Raw genomic sequence first — 19,198 nt, 5'->3', positions numbered from 1 at the left:
ACAGCTTATATGACAAGATAAACATATGCAGGAGGCTTTTCAATGTGTGTATCCCTTGGCTGCTTATAAAAATTTGTTTTGTCTGCACACAGTTTGCAATATCTATACACACTATGCATATGTAAAAATGAGACAAAATCCTCACCTTGTCCCCACTTGTCCTTTTATACCTCCCTCCTAATATTAAGCATTCTTCTTCTTCTCTCCAGTAAATGATATTTTTATATTATATTTAAATTGGATCTGTTGTTGCTTTGAGGATACCAGTTCTGGAGAAGTGCAAAGCAATATAATGCATCACTGCAGATTCATTTACGTGTTCTAGCCAGAGGATTAAAAAGGTGTGACAAAAACAGTTTTACATTTCTAAGTGACAAAATGAGCATTACGTGAAGCTAAAATGTATCAATAGTTTGAAAGATTTTAAGTAAATTCTATAAGGACTAAATCTAAAGATTCAATTAAAAAAACATGATATTAATTTTTAAATCGTATAAATGAGCAATTAAATACCACACTGGAAAAGTCTGCATACAAAATAAAATGTTATAAATGCCTTTGAGCTGTTGGCAAAATGTGTGTTGTTTAGCAGTCCAGGGATATACCCTTTTAAATACTGTTATCCACTCTGCAGGTGCCAATTAGGGGCAGATACTGATTAAGAAATCACTGTGTATAATGCAGCAGGGTTAGGATATGCACTATCCTTCAACTGTACATTTTGCAAACTATAAAAAAAATTAAAATTTTAAATAAAACATTAGAAACCACATGAAAGAAGTGTGTATGTATATATGTGTATATATGTATGTGTGTGTGTGTATGTGTATATATATATATATATATATATATATATATATATATATATTATTTTTTTTATTTTATTTTTAATGCAAAGGATAAGGTAACTTTTTGTGGAAATGGGGGCCATAATGTATGATTATTTTAAATAAAAAATCTCCTGTATCCATTTATTTCACATAGCGGACATATTGTGTTGTTTCCCAGCACATGTATTCAATTTGCTTGGCAGCTGTTGTCTCACCAGAAAGGACCACAGTATATGCCACCCCAGAAAATCAGCCATGAATAATCTGTGACCTTGTGGTCACCATAAGCAGCATTTGAAAGGCAACCCTCAAAGAAAGGAAGTGCGTGTTTTGCTCTCTTGTCTTCGCTGACGAGGACTTTGATACATGCAGTAGTTTAGTTCTCCATTAAATGTTCTTTTTGTGTTGAAGATGCTTCCATTGTCTGCAAGATGTGTATTTAATTTTTTTTATTTTTTATCCTGCAGTGGATCATTGTCAGACCGGCGCTTTGTGTTCAGCAGTCACGGTAAGCAGCATACACTGTGAACCTCCATATACACTTGCTTTTATGTCTTTCAACTTGCTCATTTCCTCAAACTAGGCCAGGGAGAAAACATTTAAAACTTTTGGGGTTTACTACGTTCATTTACGATGCTGTGCTGGGAAAAATCTCAGCTTTGACATGGAAACATCCAGAAAAAAAACTTACTGAGGCGTTGCATGTATTCAAACTCTTTTTATATGTGTGGAACAGTTGTTGCACATTTCTGTAGCCTAAGGTTGGGGGGCCATATTGTATCCCATGAAAATATTTTATCTGGCCTGCCCCAAATACAAACTAAATATCGTATGTGTTGGGAAAAAAAATGGTTTTGTACTTTATGGCAAAAATTTCCTTTCAAATTGGGAGAGACCATAAATGTGCATCTCTCTTGGTTAGTGGTGTCACCTAAAAGTGCGTCATTGCACCAGGTTACTGAATATACATTGGATTTTGTGCAAGTTTTATAAAAATAGAATATTGTTTACATAGAAGTACATTCCTCTTTAGCATTGTAAGTGAATAAAATATGAGTAAAAAAACAAGTGATGCTGTAAAAATGCACCTCAGGACCTGTACTAACAGGAACACATCTGGCATTAAAGCTAACCTGGCACACATAGCTACGCTTGGCCTAAAAAAATATTTCAAACAAATTTTGATCATTCTTATAAACACTTGCACTCTCCTGAGCCTATCTAGGTATGCTTTGACAAAGCAGTTGGCGAAACACGCGTCAGGCGTTCACACTGCTTCTCTTGAGAAATAATTTTGTTAAAAAGAATAGCTTATGGGTATTTAATAGGTTGTTGGCCTTAAACGGCATTTTCTTAAACTTGTGGGCAAACATTACATCTGGAAAACTTTGTATTATCATAATAGTGTTAAAGTGGGGGTCAACAAAATAGCGATTTCTGGTGTGTAACACCTTAAGGGGAAAATTTATTTTCTAAATATATCTAGGTATGCTCTCAGGTCAGTTGTAAATTGCATTTTTTATGAATCATTAAAGTTTAATTTTGCATTCCATGTCCCTTTAAGGAGAAAACATTTCATCAATATTGATTGATTTGGAGCAATCTCTCTGAGTGACTAAACCTAATTTTATGAGCAATATATCAGAACTATTTCCTTCAAAGTCTTAGTGTTCTGACATTTAAATGTTTTGCGTGTGAAGCCTGAATACTTTAGCATTAAAATGTAAATAATTTAATAGAATTACGTTATCATACAATAATTAGAGCAATTAGTGCGTCTTATGTGGAATTAACATAAGACAACACTGAAGTACTGCCAACATCACAATTAATATGCAGCTATTCTCTAACCACATCTGTAGCTTGTCTAGGCAGCAAGCAGAGATTACCTGTGTACCTAGTTGAGTCCAATAACTGCTCTGTATCTTACAGTGAGGTAACTGTATTGGAAAAAGACTTGCTATGCATATGCCCAACACTAAAGCTTTCATGGAGGTCCACTAATTTACTGTCTTCTTGTAAGATGCTTTATTCTTTAAGTAGCGGTTTGAATGGTTCCCAACATGTTTTTGCTATGACACATTTAGCATAGTTTTGAAATCTATTCAAAATTCCTGAATTCTTTTTCAATACCAACGAGATCCTAAGTTCTTCATCAGCTCAATACAATTATGCAAGTGTTGTAAACTAAGTGAAAACAGTATTTTACCATCGCACCCTTGCTGAGAATCGCTTGCTTAAGCCGACAGTAAAGTCAAAAGTAAACTTTCATGTGTGCCATGTAGATAACATTGTGCTCATTAACGTGGAGTTATGTGTGAGTCAGCACTAATTGGCTAAAATGCAAGTTTGTAAAAAGCACTGAGATGAGGTGGCATTCTGAAGTGGCTTAAAGGGATACTAAACCCCATTTTTTTCTTTCATTATTCAGATAGAGCATGACATTTTAAGCAACTTTCTAATTTTCTCCTATTATCAATTTTTCTTCGTTCTCTTGCTATCTTTATTTGAAAAAGAAGGCATCTAAGGGTTTTGTTTTTTTGGTCCAGACACAAACAGCACTTATTTATTGGTGGCTGACAATTAGCCACCAATCAGCAAGAACAACCCAGGTTGTGAACCAAAAATGGGCCGGCTTCTAAACTTACATTCTTGATTTTCAAATAAAGATAGCAAGAGAATGAAGAAAAATTGATAATAGGAGTAAATTAAAAAGTTGCTTAAAATTGCATGCTCTATCTGAATCATGAAAGAAAAAATTAGGGTTCAGTGTCCCTTTTAAATACAAGGTAATCACAGAGGTAAAAAGTGTATTAATATAACCATGTTGGTTATGCAAATCTGGGTAATGGGTACTGATAATACACTCTGCACCCCTGGTGCGTAAACCTGAGAATTAAATGAATAATGCTGTGCTTCTAAAAGAGTTCCTTTACACCTGATGTTCCTGTCGTGAAACTCAATGTTTGAGACTTCCAGCCAGTGAGATTATATCCCATGAATCAGTTGTGCTAACGTGTGCACTAGATATTTATTTCAGAATCAAAATAGACCATGGGATAAACAAAACAAAAAAACGATATATGCTTTGTGTGCTGTCACTGTGGTGGTTTCCTTTTCACAGACCTTTGTTGTGACTTCTGTCACTGACAAATGTGCTTCTTTATCATACCCCATGTCTCTGTGTCCCTCTTCCTCACAGATTGCAGTAATTCTCTGACAGCAGGCTATGCATCAGAAGCATTTACAGCCACTTCTTTCTGGGAGTCAAACAGTGAGAATGGGGAGTTGCTATCTTGGGCTCCTGAGAGGGCGCAGTTGAAAATGCAAGGTGCATCGTGGGCTTCAAGTCGCCAGTCTGATCGAGAATGGCTTGAAATTGACCTAGGGGAAAAGAAGAGAATAACAAGTGAGTTTTGACTTCCCTGTCCTCAGTATCTATATAATGTGTGTGCTCCCAGGATAATCAGAGGTAGCTAAAAGATAGGGATATGAGCTATTAGCAAAACCTTAAAGGGACACTGAACCCAAATTTTTTCTTTCGTGATTCAGATAGAGCATGACATTTTAAGCAACTTTCTAATTTACTCCTATTATCAAATGTTCTTCATTCTCTTGGTATCTTTATTTAAAATGCAAGAATGTAAGTTTAGATGCCGGCCCATTTTTGGTGAACAACCTGGGTTGTCCTTGCTGATTGGTGGATACATTCATCCACCAATAAAAAGTGCTGTCCAGAGTACTGAACCCCAAAAAAAAGCTTAGATACCTTCTTTTTCAAATAAAGATAGCAAGAGAACGAAGAAAATTTGATAATAGGAGAAAATTAGAAAGTTGCTTAAAATTTCATGCATGATCTGAATCATGAAAGAAAAAATGTGGGTACAGTGTCCCTTTAAATAAAAATAAAATGATGGAAACAAAAAAAAACAGTATTTCCCTTTTTTAATTAATCGCCTAAGCTAGTTTTTTTTTTTTTTGTTTTTTTTTTAAATATTAGAACTTTATTTAGATACTGCAATAGCTACCAGTAGTTTTTTTTTTTTTTAAATCTAGTGTAATTTTCTCATAATATTAGTTCTCCACTATAATGCATATACGTTCTACACACCACATGTTACTTTGTTTAAAGGTTTCTAGGGATTTAGTACATGCACAAACACCCCAGAGGACCCAAAGTTTAGGTGGAGCAACACATTTCTCACTTAAAGAGACGTTAAATGCTTTCTTGATTGTAATATAGAATTATTAATTATGTGTAGTAAAATACTTTTTTATTCTATATTTTGCCCCCTTTTCTGTAATTTTAGATATTAAAAATAGTGGGGTTTAATAAAGTGCTGGAAGTGCAGACCTCACAAGCCTTACTTTGATACAAACCGAAACCTAATTGGCCTTAGCAGAGTGTATCAGATAACAAACTGTAAAACTAATGCAGGTTTTGCTAACATAATAACTGTGGCTAGCCTTGCCTATTTCAGTAACAAGTCTAGATTTGTTCCTTAAAAACAAGTCAAGTGTTGTGTATTGAAAAACGATTGCAGCAAACAAAGTGTTTCAAACATGTTTACACTTGGCTGTGTTATTACATAGCAAGACAATAGAAATGTTTCATAGTTACAAGGTGTTTAGTGTCCCTTTAAGGTATTTATAGTAGTGTTCCTCTTGGGCCTCAATGTTCCTTTGATAAATATTAAAACCATACAGTGGAAATTCAAAACTTGTAATGAACCATAAGTGAAAACTGACCTTGAGCAGCTGATACCAGTTTTATACTGAGAAATACACAGCTGTACATAGGTTTATAGCACACAGACCTATAGATAAGCACATAGATTCACAAGGCAAGTGTCAGTATGGAGGGAATTAACGCTGTAAACTGAAACAAGATGATTTCCCTTTTTATATACTGATATACAGGTTTCTGACTATAAGTACAAAATAGGCTACATACGTGTGCTTAATTTAATTATATTGGTAGCAGAATCGTCCTTAAATCTTATCAAACAAACCCAAACACAGAAACATGATTATCATACTTTGCAGTGACAGCATAAGACTGAATCCTATATAGAAATAGATTAGCAGCTAATTTGTAATGTTACTGGATAAGCCTAATTATTAAATCATGTTTTTATTTTGATAACCCACAAAGTACACTGTCTGCCACAATAATGATTTTCTCTTTAGACTCTCATGCTTGCATGTGTGTCTGGGCTTAGGCAGCCTCTATAGACAGCCCTCGTCACCTATAGCAAAACATAAACATTTGTGAAAAGGCTTCATTCTGGTCGAACAATTGTGACATCACGGTACATGTGACTTCAAAAATACCAAAATACTATACTGTGCTAGTAATCGTGTGGTGTTTCCATACATTTTCCCTTTCACAGCAGATACATTTTTTTGTACTTTGTGATATCACTATCCCAGTTGCACTGATAATTTCTTAGAGACATTGACACAGAATGACTCCATCCCTACTGTATGTATTTACAGGCGTACCTCAGAGATAAAGTGAATATAGCAATAAAGTGAGTCACACTCATTGTTTTGTTTCCCAGTGCATATAATAAAAGTTATATTTACACTTTACTGTAGTCTATTAAGTGTGCAATAGCATTATGTATACAAAAAATAATGTACATACCTTTTAATTAAAAAATACTTTATTGCTAAAAAATGCTAACTGTCATCTGAGCCTCCAATGAGTCATTTTCTTTTTGCTGGTGGTGTGTATATATAGTTGTTTGTGTATATATGTGTATTTATGTCTTTATATGTGTATATATGTGTATTTATGTCTTTATATGTGTATGTATGTCTTTATATGTGTATATATGTGTATTTATGTCTTTATATGTGTATGTATGTCTTTATATGTGTATATATGTGTATGTATGTCTTTATATGTGTATATATGTGTATGTATGTCTTTATATGTGTATTTATGTGTATGTATGTCTTTATATGTGTATATATGTGTATGTATGTCTATATATGTGTATGTATGTCTTTATATGTGTATATATGTGTATTTATGTCTTTATATGTGTATATATGTGTATGTATGTCTTTATATGTGTATATATGTGTATGTATGTCTTTATATGTGTATATATGTGTATGTATGTCTTTATATGTGTATATATGTCTTTATACAGTATGTGTATATATGTCTTTATGTGTATATATGTCTTTATATGTGTATGCATGTCTTTATATGTGTATGTATGTCTTTATATGTGTATATATGTGTATGTATGTCTTTATACAGTATGTGTATATATGTGTATTTATGTCTTTATACAGTATGTGTATATATGCTGCAAAAATAGCACCAATAGACTTGCTCGACACAGGGTTGCCACAAACCTTCATCTTGTAAAAAGAGCAATATCTACGAAGCGCAATAAAACCAGGTATGCCTGTATGTATATATAACACCACCTTATAGGGCTTTGAAGGGATCACACGCATAATAAAGACTCTCTCACTGTCTGTCCTTACACATATAACTGGATTACAGCATCAGGGGAATATGTTTCTTTTGCTTAACGCTCATATTAAGTGGTTGACCATCTGCTCCTGTCTGGGGGAGTCACCTTCTGACCTTTCTGACTGTGCAGTTTTTCATTATTATTTATTTATTTTTGCATCAGGTATTGTGACCACGGGATCAACATTACCAAAGTTTAACTTTTTTGTGAAATCTTACACCATCACTTTCAAAAAGGATAGTTCAAAATGGAGGATTTATAAGGGGGCCGTCAGCAACGAAGAAAAGGTAATCAATGAAAAATAAAACATACAGGATTTATTCTACTTATTCTAGCCTTTGCTAATGAACCAGGCAGAAGGATTTGGAAGTTGTATCTATCACATACTTATGAATCTGTTTATAATATATATATATATATATATATATATATATATATATATATATAGTGATTGAAAAAAGGGTCACCAGCGCTAAATCTTGGATCTAATAATAATTTCTTATTATAACCATGAATTAAATCCTATTTTTGTATTGAAAAGTGTACTTTAAATTATCAATAATTGTAGGTTTACTGGGATGAAAACAAAATACATATCAAATTAAGGTGAAGGATAGTGTGCTGCCTCTATACTGAAACAGAGTACCCCTGACTCTGTAAAAAAATTTGTATAAAGAGAATTCCAATATTAAATAGAGGCGCTCAACTATAGGAAAAGTATTACGAATTCCTGTTTCGCTAAATGTACATATGAAATTACATATATAACCATAAGACAATGAGAGGTTGAAGCTTGTATTAGGATGCCAATCTTCACAAAAGTTCAGTAAAGTAAGTTGTTACTGCTTACCAGCTGTTACCTCAATCTTATGAGGTAAGATGTGAGCCCGGTTTAAAGATGGAACACTGTATGTTACTTTCCAGATGTTAATCCGAGAATAGTCCTCTTTCTGGAACTGTCAAACTTGTTCAAATGTAGATCCTGGACTCTCTTCAGTGAGATATGATGATTCTGGACTCCCCTTGTTAAAGAGGCTGTAGACTGTAATCCGTCTCCGTATATTTTCTTTCTATGGTGGTAGGAATGTAATATCCCCTCCGTGCCTTCAGATGGATAAACTTTCTATCTCCTCAGGAGGTTATTGGAGTGTTGATCATATGAAAACAGAAAAAAAGCACATAGCATAATATTGTTTTATACACAGAAATATTTAATAGAATAATAATATGCGCTTACATTTAAAACCCTCAATCATTTATGAGGTAAGAATAAAACATATATATATATACATACACAGGAAACCGTGGATTGTCTCCTAGGTTGCGGTAGCTCGTAGTAGTGATGTCACAGAAAAAAAAAAGTCAGTTTGCCAAGAGACTTGTGTATGCAAACCAATTAATTAGTCCATGGTGTATTGGTAGATGTCATTAATATGATTGTGCCCTTGTAGTTCCAATGACAGTTTGTAATCACTATGTGGCAATATATAGTAGCTTAGCAGATGGACATGGGTGCAGATGGAATGCTGATTAGACCATTAGTTTGCCCTCAACACCCTTAGTCTCAGCTACCAGCAGTAATAGTGATATACAGTCTTATGTTGCGAAAGAATAAAAAAAATAAAAAAAAAAAAATAAAAAGCAAGCACAAAAAGGAGAAGCCAGTTATGTTAAAACAAGCACACTAAGCTTATTAAGTTCAAGCGTTAGTGAATACTGAGGGCAATGTGCGTTTACCAATGTTATTGATTAAAGTTAATAGCAAGCATATTCAAGAGGCAAGTTATGTTATAACAGGCACACAGAGTGTTTGCTATAATAGACACACAATGCTTAGTTAGTTCAAGTGTTAGCAAATGCTGAGGGCGATGAACGTAAAAAAGCGTACTGATGTTCTGCAGAAACAACAGGTGTTAGACAAAAAAATGAGTATTAGCTGGAGTTAGTTAGGCCCTGTCCGCCCACTATTGAAGAGAACCTTACGCGTTTCGAAGTCCGGTGCGACTTCTTCGTCAGAGGTAAATGTGAGTGGACAGGTATGTGCGGCTCTTTCCTTTAAGGTCCGTGAAGTAGGCGTTTATTTCTAAGGGCCTATCGCTGTGGTTGAGTTCTGACGCTTCACGTGAACGTGAGCATGCGTGACGTGTTGACGTCATTTTCTAAAGGTACTTGTGTTACTGGTGTTGTCTAGGTGACGGAACTTAGAATTGTATAGGATATAGAGGGGTTTCTTAGCTAGTATTCAGTAGTGCCTATACTTATATTGGTCGATTCCTCTATATAATAATTATTTGATTATAGCTTTCCTATCGCTAAATTGAGGTAAATTTGAAACAGACATAGGAAAATGGAATCTAAGTTAGGGAAAAGGACTGGGTGTACATTAAAATGAAGTTAAAAAGTGAAAAAAAGAAACGAACCATTGTGTCTCCCAATGGATTATTCCATTATCTAAATACATACAGATTGAAGCAAAAAATTTAATGTATGTCATAATATGTGTAATGTATGTACAGACATCCCTACTTATATGTCTGTTATAGTTGATTGTTGTATATATGCACACACATTGGAAAATAAAAATATATTTATAATTGTAGGATAAAGGATTTTTATTATATTATTATTATGGCTTGTGTTTGTAAGCTTTTGTGTTCTAGCTAATTCTATTATATAGTATGTCATTAGAAACTTTTAATTGTAAAAACTTAATTAAACAATTAAGGAGGGTTTTAATATATAATATATATATATATTATAAAAAATACCATGATATTAAATTGTGAGTTATATATAGTATCACGACAGGAATAAATGCAATTGTCATTCTGCTTTAAGAATTGTATGTTATACTTTTGAAGTTATATTTTTAATGTTTGATGAATTTTTATGATTTTGATTCCTTTTCTCTTTTGGTTAGCTAGTTAAAAATTATATATCTGAGCTGCTTTGTTTTTTTGTTTTTATCCATTTAGATTTTGGAAGGAAATTATAACTATCAGGACACTACACGCAATAATCTTATCCCTCCTGTGGTGACACGCTACCTGAGAATTGTTCCTCAGACTTGGAACCAAAGAATAGCTCTGAAGGTGGAACTGTTTGGATGTCCATTACCACAGAGTATGTATTTACCTCTGGTTCTACATGTGTTCATTTTAATTGATGCAACAATCACATAATTCAAGTCAACGTTTCTGCTCCACACATGAGAAAAATTTAAATAATTAAAAAAAATTCCCATCTATATAAGCTTACTAGTGTATATAATATATTATATACTGGAATCATGTGTATGGATGATCAAAGCGAGTACTATAATGTTGCCATTACTAAGCAATTTCACATTTTTACAAAATCTTTAATGTTTATATTTTTATTGTTACAATGAGCAACATTGTTGCTTCTTGGCAAACATACATAGCTTTCCTAACATTTTATATGCTATGGCAGGTACTGTTTCTTTTTTGACCACCCGTTATAATGGCAACATCACCTCACCTTAGTAATTGATTTTGTTAAAATGCCGATTTACTGAGCCTTAGCCCATAAGTTTAAGCTTACAAATGCACATAGTAAGTTCAAAATAAGTTCAAAACAGTCACTTTAAAGATTTTATTTGTAATGTGAAATTGCTTAGTAATGGCAACATTATAGTACTCGCTTTGATCATCCATACACATGATTCCAGTATATAATATAATATATACACTAGTAAGCTAATATAGATGGGAATTTTTTAATGATTTTAATTTTTCTATGTAATTGTGTGTTTTTAACACAGGTTTAAGGTATAGAGAAAGGGAATAAAAGCGGTGTTTCATTTTTTTCAGTATATATGTATTAACACTATGCGTTGTTATATGTTTACTAATGTGTAAATATTAATATCAAAGATTGTCTTGAAAAAGGCTCATGTGTGGAGCAGAAACGTCAACTAGAATTATGTGATTTTTGCATGAATAAAATCATAAAAATTATCAAGACCTGTGAGTGCCCTCTATATCGTATGAATGTGTGTGTGTGTATATATATATATATATGTATATATATATGTGTATATATATATGTGTATATATATATATATATGTGTGTATATATATATATATATATATATATATATATATATATATATATATATATATATATATATATATATATATATATATATATATATATATATATATATATATATATATATATATATATATATATATATATATATATATATATATATACCCACAAGTATCTGCACTCTCACTGCCAGGTAGTCAATGACCAGGGTGCTTAGTCGGGATTAAATTTAAATAGTAAAACATATAGACTGCACTGGCTGGATTTGTGAAAAAACAACACACACACACACACACTACAAAACACATAACTCATAGGTATTAATTCCAACTGCCTAGCAGTTTGATACCTTCTAGTTTCTCAAGGCATTGTTAGGCTCTTTATTGTTATGCTCTTTTACAGCTCACAACTCATCAACTCATCCCATGTGGAAGAAAACGATTGTGCGGAGCGGTAAAACACCAAAAAAAGAAGAAGAAACCATCACTGAACCCATACCATCTGAAGAAGCAAACTTAGGTAAATATACTATATGTTTTTGGAGCTATAACTGAGACTGCCAAGTAAATCAGAACATTTTAGTGTAAATATGTTATTTTTAAAAGAATAACTTTTTTTTCTAAAACAAAATTAGCAGACCAAGGGGCAATACATTTACTTTTCCAGAGAGGGCACAGCCAGGACAGTTTATGTAATTATCTACCAATCACAAGCCACGTCCTTCTCAGGAACAACACAGGAACATGCAGTTTTAACAGTGTTTAACTCTTTTTTTTTGCAGGGTTTAACTCAAAGTAAAGTGAATCAGATATTTACATGAAAATAAAATGTATCGAAATAGAGCATTTAATTTTCACACTAGAATGTTCCTTTAATAAGTAAATTAACATTCAAAAAGATAAAAAGAAATCCTTTCTTATATATTGTGTTTTAACTAAGGTACATAGTATGCAAACCACAAATAGCAATCTTTGTAGGTCACAGTTTCTGGAAGTTAAGTGAAAATAAATCTATTCTGATATTATACTCTGTTCTCATATACAGGCGTACGTACCTCAGAGATATTGCGGGTTCATTTCTAGATCACTGCAATAAAGTGAATATCTCAATAAAGCAAGTCATATAAATTGTTTGGTTTCCCAGTGCATTTAAAATTATGTCTACACTATACTGTAGTCTATTAAGTATGCAATAGCATTATGTCTAAAAACAAAACAAAAACCCAGTTGTACATACCATCATTTAAAAATACTTTATTGCTAAAAAATAAAATTCTAACCGTCATCTGAGTTTTCAGCGAGTCATAATCTTGAGAGAGAGAAAATCTCCATCTCCCCCCTGAACGGGCACCTACGTTTAATACAGCTAATAGACAACCCCGGGGGGCTCGTTATTAAATCAATATAGCCAAATCATCGGAAACCGCACTCACCAATCATGATATGTTAAGTTGTTTGAGAAAGGGGGAACTCCGAAACGTCACTCATTAAAACAGATATTTGTATCAAGACCAGTGAGTGCCGTTTCTGATAAACATTTATGTGTGTATGTGTATAAATGTTGGAAAAAATAGCGCAGACTTGCTTGACACAGGGTTGCCACAAACCTGCGAAGCGCAATAAAACGAGATATGTCTGTACTTTTTATACAAACAACTCAGCAGAACAATGTACTCAAGAAGCAATGACTTCCTGCAGCTGCTGGGAAATGTACTGGGATTTATTTCACTTTCCCAATCACCATTGTGAGGTTGATTCCTATAGCTGCCTCTTGCTTATATCATTATTGAAAATTTTCAGTATAGGTGGTGGATTCAACAGGTAAACAAAGCTATTTCATTTGACAAAATAAGGATAAAGGATGAAAATAATTTTTTTCCTTCTATTTTTACTTTTACTACACAAAACTAGCTAGCAAAGGTGCAGGTTCTCATGTCATTGTCTTCTCTGAAATTAATCTATGCTTTTATTGCAAAAGAGATTGTATACCATTGTTTTGCAAATCATGGGAGTGACCTATATTATTATAGCAGGATTAACCTAAGCCTGTACTTATATATGTTCTAAGCAAAATTTCTGCTGATCAGTGTGCCCCTGTGTAAATAAAATGTTCTGTTCTCTTTTAGGATGGAAGATCATTATCATAATCGTTTCACTTATCTGTTTTATGTGTCTCCTTACATTTGGGATCTGCTTCTGCACAACAAGAAGGTACTGAAATCTACGAGAGACTGGTTTATTTGTATGCTACACCTCCTCCAATTATGAGCTCCCATACTTCCTTGCAGCACATTAGCACAAGTAACTGCTGCTGTTGGCAAGCATACAGTACCACAAATATCACCAGAGGTTATAGATGGCAAAATCTTGCCTATAGGAATGATGTGTGGGCATCACTATTAGTTATATTCTTGTGTTTTATTTATTTTCTATACCCTGTTTGGTTTGGCAGTTTTACCTTGGAAAATCCCCTGTCTGTTTCACATCATTGAGCTGCATGATAAAAAAAAAACCTATATGACTGAAATGTTTGCTTATGTACTTTTTTCACTGTGTTCCATTGACCATTCTGATTTATAAGTTCAGTGATTTAATTTACAAAAGATGCCGGCTACTGATGGTTATTAAGTTGCAGCTATTTTCTTTCAAAAGTGTACTTTGGTTTAATAAGAGTGGTCTTTTTATTTTATTTGTGAAACTTGTACAATAACAGTTACATATCTGTCAGTGTTTTGATAAACCCTAACTGTACAAATCTGTAGCACACTCTTGCAATTAGGCACAGGCAATATAGCTTTAGTCTCTTTGCAGTTAAATCAGGAAAAATTGTCCTGTCATGTGGGCTCTTACTTTTAATATTTGAAAATATCACACCATGTTTTTTCTGCATTATTTAAATTTTAAACTTTCATGATTCAGATAGGGCGTTTCATTTTAAACAACTTTCCAATTTACTTTTATCATCAATTTTGCTTTGTTCTCTTGGTATTCTTAGTTGAAAGCTAAACCTAGTAGGCTTATATGCTAATCTCTTAGCCCTTGAAGGCCACCTCTTATCTGAATGCATTTTGACCGGTTTTCACAACTAGAGTGCGTTAGTTCATGTGTCCCATATAGATGACATTGTGCTTATGCCTATGAAGTTACCTAGGAGTCAGCACTGTTTGGCTAAAATGCAAGTCTGTCAAAAGAACTAAAATAAGGGGGCAGTTTGCAGAGGCTTAGATACAAGGTAATCACAGAGGTTAAAAGTATATTAATATAACTGTTGGTTAGGCAAAACTGGGGAATGGGTAATAAATGGATTATCTATCTTTTTAAACCATAAACAGTCTGGTGTAGACTGTCCCTTTAAGCATTTGGCGGTTTTGCTCCAGTTTAGCAGTTGTTCCACCCAAGTAAATTTGAAGTTATTTATAGCTTAAAAGGACATTTTTACTTTAAAATATATCCCCTTTAAAGGACCAGTAAATACAGTAAATTTGCATAATAAGACAATGCAATAGCACTTAGTCTGAACTTCAAATGAGTAGTAGATTGTTTTCTGACAAATTTCAAAGTTATGTCTATTTTCACTCCTTGTGTGTCATGTCATGTGACCGTCATCAGCCAATCACAAATGCGTATATACTGTGAATTCTTGCACATGCTCAGTAGAAGCTGGTGACTCAAAGTGTAATTATAAAAAGACTGCACATTTTGTTAATGGAAGTAAATTGGAAATTTGTTTAAAATGGCATGCTCTATCTGATTCATGAAAGTTTCATTTCGACTTGAATGTCCTTTTTAATGTTTTTACAATGATCTATTTTACCTGCTGTAGTGTATTAAATTTAATTTAAATAAGTTTATGAAAAGCCTCTTTACTTTTAATTTGTCATTTAAATAACTGTTTTGCCTATTGAAACCATCATCTATCTATACATTTCAATACTGCAGCATTCTTTATAGAAAAGCTATGTAAACAAGATTCAGCAAGAAATCAACATCAGAGTTGGCGGTAGGGAGAAAGAGCCCAGCCCATTTAAAAATGTGTTCCTTTAGCTGCTTTTAAATACAATGCTTGCCAGAGTACATTGTTTCTTTAAGCATCATTTTCACAAAACAATTATCCAAGAATAAAACTTTAAATTACTTGGATATCATCCCCATTTTCACTTTATTCTAATCTTCTGCTTTTCTGTTTATTTAATATAATGCATTCTGTTAATCTGTGCTACATTTGCTGTTCTCAACAGAAAAAAGTTAAAAGCAGAAGCCTACAAGTCGACTGAGGAACACAAAGGTATGAAAACTGTTTAACTCTTTATTTATTTTTTCAGATATGTAGCTCTAAGAAGCAGTGCTGTAAATACAACTGTCTTTTGTTTTCTTCAGACTGTTGGAAACAGCTGGAACAGCCGTTTGTGAGGCAGCAATCAAATGATTTCCCCATCAGTTATAGCAATGACAAGAATAGTTTGCAGAAGTTTGATCTAGTTAAATGTGACATTGAAGGTAAGCAAGAGCAAGGCCACATTCCTCTTTTATCAGTGTGTTTTTCCCTTCCTTTTCAGAAGCTATGCGAATCCTATATGCCTGGGCATGAAAAACACGCCCGGCATTAACAGTCCTTAGGCAACTTCAGCGCTGTCATAATTCCTTTTTTAGAAACCTGGTTTGTTAGAAAATGCTACATGTGTGCACAGCAGAAAATCAGCATACTTAAAGGGACAGTATACACCAATTTTCATATAACTGCATGTAATAGACACTACTATAAAGAATAATTCACACAGATACTGATAGAAAAATCAAGTATAAAATGAAATTGGCTGGAAAAAAAGAGCTGCCCCCCTGCATAGGAAAAAACGCTTTATACAAACAGGAGCAAGCTGGAGTAGACAACAGTCTACTGCTAAACATTCGGGGCCTGGTTAGGAGTCTTAAAATCGGCACAATTTTATTTAAAAATAAGCAAAACTATACGTTTTTACAAAAACACTATATATATATATATATATATATATATCACAAAACATTTATGCAAAGACAAATATAGTGTATAATGTCCTTTTAATGAGTCTGCTTTTTATTTATTATTTTTTTCTGCTTCTTTCTTCTGGGGCTTGTACTATTACTGTGAAGCACGTTTGTTTAAGGAATAGGAAAAACAAGATTAAGCACTAAACGTACACAACAGCGCATGTACACTTGGGTACAAGTATGGCAGCCTCAGTACCTAAAAAAGACAATTTACTCCATCAGGTTCTGACTTATTGAAAATATAAACAACCCCCCAAAAAACAGGATTGCATTTCGGCACTATATAAGAATACATAGCAAGGGAAGTATAATCATGTAAACTAGCTATTGTTGTGTATGTTTTAAGAGATGCAACATTTTCAGTTTAAGTGTATTGAATTGGCCATTTTACCTTTATTTTGTCATTTAAAATAGCTTGTTGTGCCTGTTGAAACAGCTACCTCGAGCCAGTACTGCAGTATTGGTTATAGAAAAGCTATGTGAACAAGAGGCAGCAACAGAAAGTGATCTTCCAGTGGGAGTGAGAGAGAGAGCCCAGTCCGTTTTTAAAAGGGGTCTTCTGGTAGCATTTTTGAAATACAATGAACTCTTATCCACTGCTTGCCTGAGTACATTGTTCTTTTGATGTCTCATTTAACCAGCAGTTCTTTTCGAAAAAGGTTGTTCAGCCAAAGGTCCAGTGTTGCAATAATTTGTCTGTCTTATGCTTTTTATCTTACTCTCACTTCCCTAACTGCATTGCTGCTCTTCCTGTTTGCTACACCCAGTGCCCTCTCTAAATGGCTTATTCATACCCTGTGTTGGTCCAGTATTTGTTTCAGGCAATGTGTGCAATTTATCTATAGAGCTGCCCATTTCAGGTTTGATGATAAAGCAGTATACAATTTTGTTTTTATAAATTTGAGCTAAAATGGGTAAAAGAGATTTGAAATGAACATATTAAAAACAAGCTATTACATTTAGAAAGTATGTCATATGCATAGTGTATTATGGATTTAGCTCCAGTTTTTGACAGTCATCTCAGCCACTCCTCAATATCTTTTTCTTATAAAAGCAGTGTCAGTTAGAAGAACATTAGAGTGATGTATTAACCTTATGCATTACTTCAAATTCCCTAGGAGGACTGCATTTCAGGAAAGCATGGTTGGTTCATGCATATTTTAAATGCAAGTTACACTTCTCTTGCAGGGGGCAGTCTCCCCTTAGCCCCACCCATTTTTTTTCTGTTCAAAATTAGGCTGAAGTGATGCAGCCAATCAGAGACCATACGGCCTGAGCCATTATTGTTAATGGTGGCACACTGCTGAGTACTTGTTGCCTCAGGGAGGTCAAGTGCTGTGTTTTTGTCCCATGAAGCAATGGGCACTAGGATACATGCGACCATTCACAGTAAGAGATCAGATACTAAGGCTACTGGTAGTCTGCAGCCTGTACAGCTATCTTTCAGAAACATAAAAACGATACAGCTGGGGCACACTACAGGCTTACAAGAATAGGAACAAGATGTGTACATTTTGAGTGCTTCCCTATACTGCCCTCCTCCTATGGATTTTAAAGTGAATAATTAAAGTTAACATATTACTTTATTCCCTTTTGACTTCTGCTCTGTGTTTCTTTGACCGACAGCCACATTCAGTGCACTTGTCATGAAAAGATGCACTCGTCGCTGAAAGAGACAGTGATTGATGCCCTCTAATGGTTCTTCTGTGTTGTCTTAAAAAGGAAAATGTTTCACATCTACTAATATTTATTGCATGCTGTGCGCTAAACTGTTAGTTAACATTTAACAGCTGAGGTTTTGTTTTACAGTCACTGGGTGAATAAAAGTCCACATACTTTTCCAGCTGACTACAGCTTTCAATGATTTCTTTGATAGCATTAAATAAATTTCTGCCCGTGGCCTACTCCTGTATAAGGTTTTTATTGAGTTCTTAAACCTTCAGTTCAAAAGACTTGTTATAATTAAAGGGACATAAAACACCAATATCTAAATATTGAGTGCAAAAATATTTCTTGAATACATTAACATGTTGTTTTCTGCAATTGTTTTGTAATAGCCCCTCCTCCACCACCACCAGTTGCATTATTTGGAGGTGACAATCTTGTCTTGTTAATATAGTACAGAAGTCTTATCCCTGTCATTTTGTTAGAAAACTTTGCATTGTATTGCAGTTCCTTATCACTTCGACTGAGGACAATTAGGAACAGATATGTGACAGAGGCTTGTGAAATGAACACTATGTCTTTGAATTTTCAGAATTCGAAAGTACACACATTTTTTTTTTTTAAGAGCTAAATTTCCGGAAAAGGAGGCAAACAAAAAAATGAAAGTATGTTGCAAAGGTTCTTTTACAACATATCCTCAAAGTGTTTAATGTACCTTGTAAGTGACACTAAATCCAAATATTTTCTTTCATGTTTCAGATAGAAAGTTGCTTAAAACGGCATGCTCTAATTTACTCCTATATTTTTTTTTGTTCTCTTGCTATTTTTATTTGAAAAGCAAGAATGTAAGCCTAGGAGCCAGCCAATTTTTGGTTCAGCACCTGGGTTTCGCTTGCTGATGTGTGGCTAAATGTAGCCACCAATCAGCAATCGCTATCCAGGATGTTGAACCAAAAATAGACCGGAGCCTTAGTGTAATTCCTGCCTTTTCAAATAAAGATAGTGAGAGTATGAAGACAAATTGATAAGAAGTAAATTAGAAAGTTGCTTAAATTTGCATGCTCTATCTGAATCATGAAAGAAAAAAAATTGGATTTAGTATCCC

General features: G+C 33.8%; 1 protein-coding gene across 1 annotated transcript in view; it reads left to right on the top strand.

The window, feature by feature from the left end:
- Positions 1-19,198, top strand: part of DCBLD1 (discoidin, CUB and LCCL domain containing 1) — a 98,465-nt gene that overhangs the window by 64,650 nt on the left and 14,617 nt on the right. The window contains exons 7-14 of the mRNA XM_053710800.1: positions 1,298-1,338; positions 4,033-4,239; positions 7,493-7,617; positions 10,306-10,453; positions 11,807-11,923; positions 13,530-13,614; positions 15,642-15,688; positions 15,781-15,900. Coding sequence (XP_053566775.1) covers positions 1,298-1,338; positions 4,033-4,239; positions 7,493-7,617; positions 10,306-10,453; positions 11,807-11,923; positions 13,530-13,614; positions 15,642-15,688; positions 15,781-15,900 — 890 coding nt within the window. The remainder of the gene's footprint in view (positions 1-1,297; positions 1,339-4,032; positions 4,240-7,492; positions 7,618-10,305; positions 10,454-11,806; positions 11,924-13,529; positions 13,615-15,641; positions 15,689-15,780; positions 15,901-19,198) is intronic.

Source organism: Bombina bombina, chromosome 4, assembly GCF_027579735.1.
Source record: "Bombina bombina isolate aBomBom1 chromosome 4, aBomBom1.pri, whole genome shotgun sequence".
In the NCBI taxonomy this organism is placed as follows: Eukaryota; Metazoa; Chordata; class Amphibia; order Anura; family Bombinatoridae; genus Bombina; species Bombina bombina.
The sequence above is the reverse complement of the archived record's forward strand: the minus strand, read 5'-3'. Positions and strand labels throughout refer to the sequence as shown.